General features: G+C 45.5%; 1 protein-coding gene across 1 annotated transcript in view; it reads right to left on the bottom strand.

Moving 5' to 3' along the window:
* Positions 1-10,000, bottom strand: part of gsg1l (gsg1-like) — a 44,029-nt gene that overhangs the window by 7,081 nt on the left and 26,948 nt on the right. Inside the window, exon 3 of the mRNA XM_053338161.1 lies at positions 4,232-4,384. Within this exon, the coding sequence (XP_053194136.1) occupies positions 4,232-4,384 (153 nt within the window). The remainder of the gene's footprint in view (positions 1-4,231; positions 4,385-10,000) is intronic.

Here is a 10,000-nt window from a genome sequence, read left to right as displayed (position 1 = left end):
TTCTTCCTTACTCTCTCATTTCCTTCCTTCCTTCCTCTTTTCCTTTCTCACTCCCTCCCTCCTTCTTTCCTTCCCTTCCTCCCTCAGTTTCCTTCCTTCTTTCCTTTTTCCTTCCTTCTTTCCTTCCCTTCCTTCTTTCTTTCCTCCCCCCTACCTTCTTCCCTTCCTTCTGTCCTCTGTCCTTCTTTCCTTCCTTCCTCCTTTCCTTTCTCCCTCCCTCCCTCCTTCCTTCCTTCCGTCCTCTGTCCTTCTTTCCTTCCTTCCTCCCTTCCTTTCTCCCTCCCTCCCTCCTTCCTTCCTTCCTCCCTCCTACCTTCCTTACTTCCTTCTATCTGTCTTTCCTCCCTCCCTCCTTCTCTCTTTCTTTCCTTCCTCCCTCCTTCTTTCCTTCCCTCCTTCCTCCCTTCTTTCTTTCCTCCCCCCTACCTTCCTCCCTTCCTTCTGTCCTCTGTCCTTCTTTCCTTCCTTCCTTTCTCCCTCCCTCCCTCCTTCCTTCTTTCCTCCCTCCTACCTTCCTCCCTTCCTTCTATCTGTCCTTCCTCCCTCCCTCCTTCTCTCTTTCTTTCCTTCCTCCCTCCTTCTTTCCTTCCCTCCTTCCTCCCTTCTTTCTTTCTTCCCCCCTACCTTCCTCCCTTCCTTCTGTCCTCTGTCCTTCTTTCCTTCCTTCCTCCCTTCCTTTCTCCCTCCCTCCCTCCCTCCTTCCTTCCTTCCATCTGTCCTTCTTTCCTTCCTTCCTCCCTTCCTTTCTCCCTCCCTCCCTCCTTCTTTCCTCCCTCCTACCTTCCTTCCTTCCTCCCTTCCTTACTTCCTTCTATCTGTCCTTCCTCCCTCCCTCCTTCTCTCTTTCTTTCCTTCCTCCCTCCTTCTTTCCTTCCCTCCTTCCTCCCTTCTTTCTTTCTTCCCCCCTACCTTCCTTCCTTCCTTCTGTCCTCCTTCCTTCTTTCCTTCCTTCCTCCCTTCCTTTCTCCCTCCCTCCCTCCTTCCTTCTTTCCTTCCTCCCTTCCTTCTATCTGTCCTTCCTCCTTCCCTCCTTCTCTCTTTCTTTCCTTCCTCCCTTCTCTCAGTTTTGGGTAATTCAAACATAATTAAAACATACTTGAGAGAATTATATTTCCTTTCACTAGATGCCACTAAGTTTTTACAGGCTGCACCTTTAATATTATAATGAGGTAATGGGACAAGCGGAAACAGAACAGTGGAATTCATATTATACTACTATATACGCTGCGGTGTCTTCTAGGATCTCGTCTCATTAACGAAGGCTGGACTCTGGGACTGATATTGATTTTCAAAAATGTCGATCCGCTCAAATAAAATCCATCTGCTCCTCGTGTCATTAAAGAAATGTAATTCAGATCACATCTATCACTCGAGGTGTGACGGGTCAAAAAAAAAAAAAAAAAGGAGGTTTGTCTGTAAAACACTATGAAACTGTGCTGTGGGAAGAATGTGTGGCGTCCTCGGAGGGAGCTTGAGGAGGCAGCGAGCAGCGTGCAGAGCCAACTTCTTGTGTAAGAGGTTTAACACGAGTCCCTGGCGCCTGAACCGAGCGGCGGCTGCCAGAGGATAACCTCTGACCCCGGACGGCCGCTCGCAAATCTGCATCAGCCTCTCGCTCGGTTCCCCCTCGTGATTCTCAGAGCGGTTTCTCACTGTTAAAGGATTACGAGGTCTGTCAGCGTTGTGAGGTTAATACTTTATATTATAATTATTGTTTGACCCTGTAAATGAAACAGGAACATTTCACTTTAACACTCTTTATTAACCATGAACATTACAGCAGTGTAAAACATTCCTGATTGAAAGAAGATCATCGTCTGAACTATTTGGAAATGAAAAGATATAAAAAAGAATAACTAAAGATTTGTTAAAAAGCAAATAATTAACTTATAAATATAGATTTGTGCACTTAATAATAATAATTATCAACTTAAAGTGCTCTCTTTTAGGATTATAATAAAGATATGTTTTATTCATGAACTCAATTGTTGATAAATAAACATTTAATTTTAAAGTTTTTGAATTGATGCTATTTTTTAAAAATCTCATGTACCCCCTGGAGTGCCTTCAAGTACCCCCATTTGAGAACTACTGCATTATAGCATATAAACCTGTTTATAAGACATTATAATTCAGTTATTTATATTATATTATAATTATTGCTATTATTAACCCTTTATAGGACACTCATTGAAAGGAAGGGAGGAAGGAAGGAAGGAAGGAAGGATGGAAGGAAGGAAGGAAGGGAAGGAAGGAGGGAGGAAAGAAAGAGAGACGGAGGAAGGGAAGAAAGAAGGAAGGAAGGAAGAAGAAAGGGAGATGGAGGAAGGAAAGAAGGAAGGGAGGAGAGAAGGAGAGAGGGAGGAAGGACAGAAGGAAGTAAGGAAAGGAAGGACGGAGGAAGGAAAGAAGGAAGGAAGGAAGGAGAAAGGGGGATGGAGGAAGGAAAGAAGAAAGGGAGGAGAGAAGGAGGGAGGGAGGGAGGAAGGACAGATGGAAGGAAGGAAAGGAAGGAAGGACGGAGGAAATAAGGAATGAGAGAGGGAGAAAGGAAAAGAGGAAGGGAAGAAAGAAGGCAGGGAGGAAGGAAAGGAAGGAAGGAAGGAAGGAAGGAAGGAAGGATATTTTGGGATATTTACAGAAGTTACCAAATATAGTTATTTGCCCAATAAAGGGTTAACCCTTGTTTGACCCTGTAAACCAAATAGGAACACTTTACTTTAACACTCCTTATTAACCATATACATTACCTCATATAAACCTGTAACTCATTGTTTATAAGACATTATAGTTCAGTTATAATGAGGAGACATGTGGACATGTTTTACTTGTTTATCAGTGAATATAACATATCCTATGAAGACTTGTGTAGTTCGCGGATTTCGACAGGTATGCGCTTGTTGGAGATGATGATTAGTTAGTTAGCATTAGCATTAGCATTCACGTTATCGCTCACACACTACCGAATCATTACAGACTGCTAAATGAACCCCATAAACCTACTGATGGGTTTATATCTAACAACAGTAGAGTGGTGCTCTGTTTAAAGCAGCGATGTCCAGCCGTCTTTGGTCCTTCCCCTTCTGCTACGTAGCCAAGATGGCGACCATTGACCATCCAGGTAATTATACGTACAGGCACTGAATGTAAAGTGAGTGTAGTATGAACTCAAGTATTTATGTTTAACCCTTTATTGGGCAAATCATTATATTTGGTAACTTCTGTAAATATACCAAAATATCCTTCCTTCCTTCTTTCCTTCCTTCTTTCCTTCCTCCCTGCCATCTTTCTTCCTTTCCTCTTTTCCTTTCTCCCTCCCTCGTTCCTTATTTCCTCCGTCCTTCCTTCCTTCCATCGGTTCTTCCTCCCTCCCTCCTTCTCTCCTCCCTTCCTTCTTTCCTTCCTCCGTCCGTCCTTCCTTCCATCGGTTCTTCCTCCCTCCCTCCTTCTCTCCTCCCTTCCTTCTTTCCTTCCTCCGTCCTTCCTTCGGTTCTTCCTCCCTCCCTCCTTCTCTCCTCCCTTCCTTCTTTCCTTCCTCCATCCCCCTTTCTTCTTCCTTCTTTCTTCCCTTCCTCCCTCCCTCCTCCTCTCTTTCTTTCCTCCCCCTTACCCTCCTTCCTTCCTTCTTTCCTCCGTCCTTCCCTCCTTCCTTCCCTCCTTCCTTCCTTCCTTCCTTCCTTCCTTCCTTCCTTCCTTCCTTCTGTCCTTCCTTCCTTCCTTTCCTTCCTCCCTGCCTTCTTTCTTCTCTTCCTCTTTTCCTTTCTCCCTCCCTGGTTCCTTATTTCCTCCGTCCTTCCTTCCTTTCCTTCCTTCCATCTGTCCTTCCTCCCTCCCTCCTTTCTTTCCTTCCTCTGTCCTTCCTTCCTTCCTTTCCTTCCTTCCATCGGTTCTTCCTCCCTCCCTCCTTCTCTCCTCCCTTCCTTCTTTCCTTCCTCCATCCCCCTTTCTTCTTCCTTCTTTCTTCCCTTCCTCTCTCCCTCCTTCTCTCTTTCTTTCCTCCCCCCTACCTTCCTTCCTTCCTTCTTTCCTCCGTCCTTCCCTCCTTCCTTTCAATGAGTGTCCTATAAAGGGTCGGAGGAAGCCGAAGACAAACTTCCTTTATAGTGGGCAACAGAGTCTTGTTTAAAAATGGCAAATACGAATTGTGAGTGTGGATTTGTGTGTGTGTGTGTGTGTGTGTGTGTGTGTGTGTGTGTGTGTGTGTGTGTGTGTTACCAGTCGTCCATCTTACCGGACAGCACGGTGAAGACGGCGGCGAAGGCGTTCAGTTTGAGTCCATCGATGACGTTGCTGGAGTGAAAAAGCTCCAAACACATCAGACTGAAGCCGACCACCAGCAGCAGGATGTAGAGCACCTCCGACACCACCGATAACCACAGCACACCTGCACACACACACACACAGACACACACACACACACACACACACACACACACACGCACACACACACAAAACCACACACACACACACACACACACACACGCACACACACACACAAAACCGCACACACACACACACACACACACACACACACACACACACACACACACGCACACACACAAAACCACACACACACACACACAAAACCACACACACACACACAGACACACACACACACAACTCAACTTAGTTATAAATTGGACTAACTGTAACTACTACTACTGTTTGTCTGAGATTAACCCTCCTGTTGTCCTGAGTCAAGGAAAGAAAGGAGGAAGAAGGAAGGAAAGGAAGGACGGAGGGAGGGAGGAAGGGAAGAAGGAAAGGAGGGGACGGAGGGAGGGAGGGAGGGAGGAAGAAGGAAGGAAAGGAGGGAGGAATGAAGGAAGGAGAGAGGGGGAGGAAAGAAAGAAGGAAGGAAAGGAGGGTGGAAGGAAAGAAGGGGGGAAGGAGGGAGGAAAGAAGGAAGGAAGGAAAGGAGGGAGGAAGGAAGGAAGGGCGGAGGAAGGAAGGATGGAAGGGAGAAAGGAAGGAAAGAAAGACAGAGGAAAGAAGGAAGGGAGGAAGGTAGGGGGAGGAAAAAAGAGAGAAAGAGGGAGGGAGGAAAGAAGGAAGGGAGGAAGGGAAGAAAAGAAGGAGGGAGGAAGGAAGGAAGGAGAGGAGAGAGGAAGGGAAGGGATCATAAATTAAACTTTGTGTCGTCCTCCCGGGTCTGTTTTAACTGTTCCTTAATTCCTTCCTTCCTTCCCTTCCTCTCTTCATTCTTTCTTTCCCTTCCTCCCTCCCTTCCTTCTTTGCTCCCCCTATCCTCCTTCCTTTGTTCTGCCCTTCCTTTCTCCCTCCCTCCCTCCCTCCTACCATCCTTCCTTCCTCCTTCCTTCTCTCCTTCCTTCCCTTCCTCCCCCTACCTTCCTCCCTTCCTTCTGTCCTCTTTCCTTCCCTCTCTCCCTTCCTTCTTACTTTCCTCCACCCTACCCTCCTTCCTTCCTTCCTCCCTCCCTCCTACCATCCTTCCTTCCCTCCTTCCTCCCTCCCTTCCTTCTCTCCTTCCTTCCCTTCCTCCCCCTACCTTCCTCCCTTCCTTCTGTCCTCTTTCCTTCCCTCTCTCCCTTCCTTCTTACTTTCCTCCCCCCCTACCCTCCTTCCTTCCTTCCTCCCTTCCTTTCTCCCTCCTTCCCTCCTACCTTCCTTCCTTCGTCCCTCCTTTCATTCCCTCCTCCCTCCCTCCCTCCGTCCTTCCTTCCTCCCTCCCTCCCTCCCTCCTTCCTTCCTTCTTCCTCCCTTCCTTCCTTCACTCAGGACAACAGGAGGGTTAAACTTTATTGACACACATCCATTTATTTCCCCCTCCTTGTTCGTTCACTCCTGGCTTTGTCACGTTCAGGGATGGATGCAAATATTAAGACGTGTGCTTTACATTTTTTTGTCCTCCAGACACAAACCGAGGGCGGGGACATTAGATTGTCCTTCCACTCGTTTTGTCTTCATTCATCCCTCCGCTTGTTCGATAACCCCGGAAACTGCTAATGAAACTGTGATGGATCTTTGGACGACGACGATGCATCTTAACCACGACACCCGGAGCTCAACACAAGGAGAGATATTTGTTTCCCCATCGGCCCAAAAGGACAAGAGGAGGTGCGTTTGATTTCTCCACCTGCTTGTCTGACACACATTGATTGTCTCTTCACAGGAGCCCCTCTGGTCAAACCCGGGAGAGGAAGAGAAAATAAGACATTATGCAGGGGGGGGTGATGAACGCGTTTTACAGCCCTACTGTACAGTACCTCTTCGTCCTCTGGAAATGTGAACAGTTTTAAAAGCGAGAGATGAGTTGCCGTCCTGTAACAGTCGCAGCCCTCAGGGATCCACTCTCACTACCAGAACCTGCTTCTTTCCTTCTCTCCTCTCTCTCTCTCCTCTCTCTCTCTCTCTCTCTCTCTCTCTCTCTCTCTCTCTCTCTCTCTCTCTCTCTCTCTCTCTCTCTCTCTCTCTCTCTCTCTCTCTCTCTCTCTCTCCTCTCTCTCTCTCTCTCTCTCTCTCTCTCTCTCTCTCTCTCTCTCTCTCTCTCTCTCTCTCTGCTCCACAGCTCTCCACATTTATAATTTGTAAAAGGCAGAAGCTCCTCTTGTTGAATGGGAGAGGCTCATGACACAGAATTAAACAGGATTATCTGCAGCGCTCTGCTTACTCGGCTCTGTCGTGGGGGGGGGGTTTGTAGATGAGGTAGAAGTACGACCTCCAGGCTGAGTTTTCAATTTCAACATCAGTTTAGTTAGGAGAGACAACTACGGGATCCCTGAACAGCCAAAACTGATCTGGACAATGTTTGTGACACTCATTCCTATATTCAAGTGTTTTACAAAGGATATTTTTGATTTACTTTCTATATGAGTCAAATGAAACGAACTCTCGTCTCAGCCTGATGAACGCCACCTGTTCCTGATAATGATGATGATGATGATGATGATGATGATGAGATTCCTGACATTTGATCATTAGCATAATCACTTCCTGAACACTTAAAACACTGCGTGGTTTCATGTCCTGCTTTCATAAATCAAGCAGGCAAAAAACATACATTTAACCCTTTATAGGACACTCATTGGAAGGAAGGAAGGAAGGAAGGAAGGAAGGAAGGAAGGAGGGAGGAAGGAAAGGAAGGAAGGACGGAGGATAGAAGGAAGGAAGAAAGGTAGGGGGAGGAAAGAAAGAGAGAAGGAGGGAGGGAGGAAGGGAAGAAAGAAGGAAGGAAGGAAGAAGAAAGGGGGATGGAGGAAGGAAAGAAGGAAGGGAGGAGAGAAGGAGGGAGGGAGGATTCGGTCGGTTCTTCCTCCCTCCCTCCTTCTCTCTTTCTTTCCTCCCCCCTACCTTCCTTCCTTTCAATGAGTGTCCTATAAAGGGATAATCTAATGTCAGTAGTAGAGGAGCTCCAAAAATTAGAAAAGCTGCCAACTTGTGTCATCCTAGCATTAAAAAGGGAACGCCTTGTCATGGACGTCTTTTAAAGTCAAAGCGCTCTGTGATTGGAGCTGGCTGACAAATATGACATTAGACAATATTAAATGAGAGAATGTAATAGTCTACATGTTTCTATTATACCAATAAAATCTAACAAAAACTAACCTTTCTGTAAAGTGGCAGCCATGATGAAGATGATATGATAAACTTAATATTTAATTTTGCTTTGTTTGTTTTAGTTATATGTTCAATTGTTTGTTTCAGCATCATGTTTAAACTCTGAATTAATTCAGATTAGTAAAGTGAGGCGGAGAGGATTTATTCAGCAATGAAAAAATAATTTAATTAACTGAAACTAAAATAAAAACTACAATGAACAATGTAAAACTAACTCAAACTAAACTGAATTGCAGATAAATTCAGTTTCGATGACTTCCTGTCCTGCAGCAGCCGCTATGCTTCGTGGTTAAAGGATGAAATTAAAAAGGACTTGATGATAAAACATATTTGGTGTCACTCATTCTTTCATCCTTTTCAGATTATACAAATCAAGGCTTTCTCTTAATACCTGAAAAACTAAAACTAAATAAAAACTAAACTGAAAAAAAAGCAAACTGAAAAACTAAAGAAAATTTCAAAACTATAATAACCTATTCCTGAGAGAAAATTAAAGAGAAAGGAGAAGATAATTGATAATTGCTACAAATGCTCTTAATTCACTCGTAGGTGCATTTTAATAAAACATTTGTTGAGGGTAGTCACAGAGGCAAAAGGGAGAAATTTTAAAAAGGAAAAAAAAAGGTGAAGTTGAATTAAAAGCAACTCTTCTTCTGCAGCGTTTTCAGATGAAAGTTGGCATTCATGACAGAAACTCGTGGTGAAATCTTTGGCTGTCGAATCTAAAACAATGTCCTAGATCTCACTGTGAGACTCGTCCAAAAGGCAGTCTGAGGTAAACATCCAAATTCTCCAAATCAGACTTGCCGCTACACGTCATCATCCGGCATCGATTAAACACACCAGTCAGAGTATACACGACATGAAATGACACACAGGCTGGTGCAGGAAGCTCTAATCTACAGTGTTTCCCATGGGACTGTGAATGCAGCATAAAAATAGACTGCTTTATGAAACCAGACAGACAGACAGTCAGAGGAGTGGTGATGAATCTGACCAAATCCAAGAGAAAAATATGAAATAAAGCCATTGTTTTTTAAATGATAAAACAATAAGTTGGAGGGCAGAGGAAAGCCAGTAAAGGGAAATGAGGCTGAGAGGAGTGAGACGACGAGTAGAAACCACCGGAGGCATCAGCGATAAAAGCATCACCAACCACTTTATGATAAGGTGCAAAAATGAATGTGACAGCTGCTCACATCAGGCGGACCAATGCGGAAATAACTTAGAACTGCATTCTATCAAAAGGCCACCAGGGGGCGACCGTCTCTATACAAGTCAATGGAGAATTCATTAACTTCTCACTTGATTTCTAACCTCAGTAAACGTTTTCAAAATGTGTTTATGGTCTCAATCGCTAGTTTAAAGCCTTCTTCAATGCAGTATGATGTTCATTTGGGACATTTTGGCCTCCCTGATTTTATATGTGACAATAAAGCAGGGTATGCATTAGGGCGTGGCTACGTCCTGATTGACAGGTTGATTGACCAATGTCCTTGAGATCCAGCCCTCGCAACCATAGCAACCTCCCCGCTCCACCCATGGCTCCGCCTCATGCCCATATAAGTAGAATCCATGTTTTTATTTTTCCCAGCATGCACCTGAAATTTTCAAGATGGCGCTGCCTAGATTCGATACTATTGGCTTCCGAGCAGCAGTCCACAAATCAATGGGTGACGTCACGGATGTTACGTCCATTTCTTATATACAGTCTATGTGCTCACATCAGGCCGTCTGAAGGAGAGTCTCAGCAGCTGAAAAACCTTCAGGATACCAAACAGGAAGTAAGCTGAGCAGCGTTTCCTGTCGGTCCACTGCTTTGCTTCACGCTGAAATATCTCCACAAATATTGAATGGATTGCAGACATTCGTGCTCCCTTCCTTCCTCCCTCCTTTCCTTTCCTCCATTCCTCAGAGGATGAGTCCTACTGACTTTGACACCCGGGAGGACGACAGGAAGGTTAAGCCATAAATTCTTTCCTTTCTCCCTCCCTCCTTCATTCTTTCCTTTCTCCCTCCCTCCTTCCTTCTTTGCTCTGTCCCTTCCTCCTATGCTCTGTCCCTTCCTCCTACCTTCCTCCCTCCCTCCTTTCTTTCCTCCTTTCCTTCCTTCTTCCTCCCTTCAACCTTCTTTCCTCCATTCCTTCCTTCCTTCTTTCCTGTCCTTCCTCCCTCCTTCTCTCTTTCTTTCCTCCCCCTAGTTTCCTTCTTTCCTTCCTTCCTCCCTCCCTTCCTCTTTTTCTTTCTCCCTCCCTCCTTCCTTCTTTCCCCCGTCCCTCCCTCCTACCTTCCTTCCTTCCTTCCTCCCTCCTTTCCTTCCTTCTTCCATCCTCCCTCCCTCCCTCCTTTCCTTTCCTTTCCTTTCCTCCATTCCTCCCTTCCTTCCTTCCTTCCTTCCTTGACTCGAGGATAACAGGAAGGT

Source organism: Scomber japonicus, chromosome 18 (assembly GCF_027409825.1).
Source record: "Scomber japonicus isolate fScoJap1 chromosome 18, fScoJap1.pri, whole genome shotgun sequence".
Lineage (NCBI taxonomy): Eukaryota > Metazoa > Chordata > Actinopteri > Scombriformes > Scombridae > Scomber > Scomber japonicus.
The sequence above is the reverse complement of the archived record's forward strand: the minus strand, read 5'-3'. Positions and strand labels throughout refer to the sequence as shown.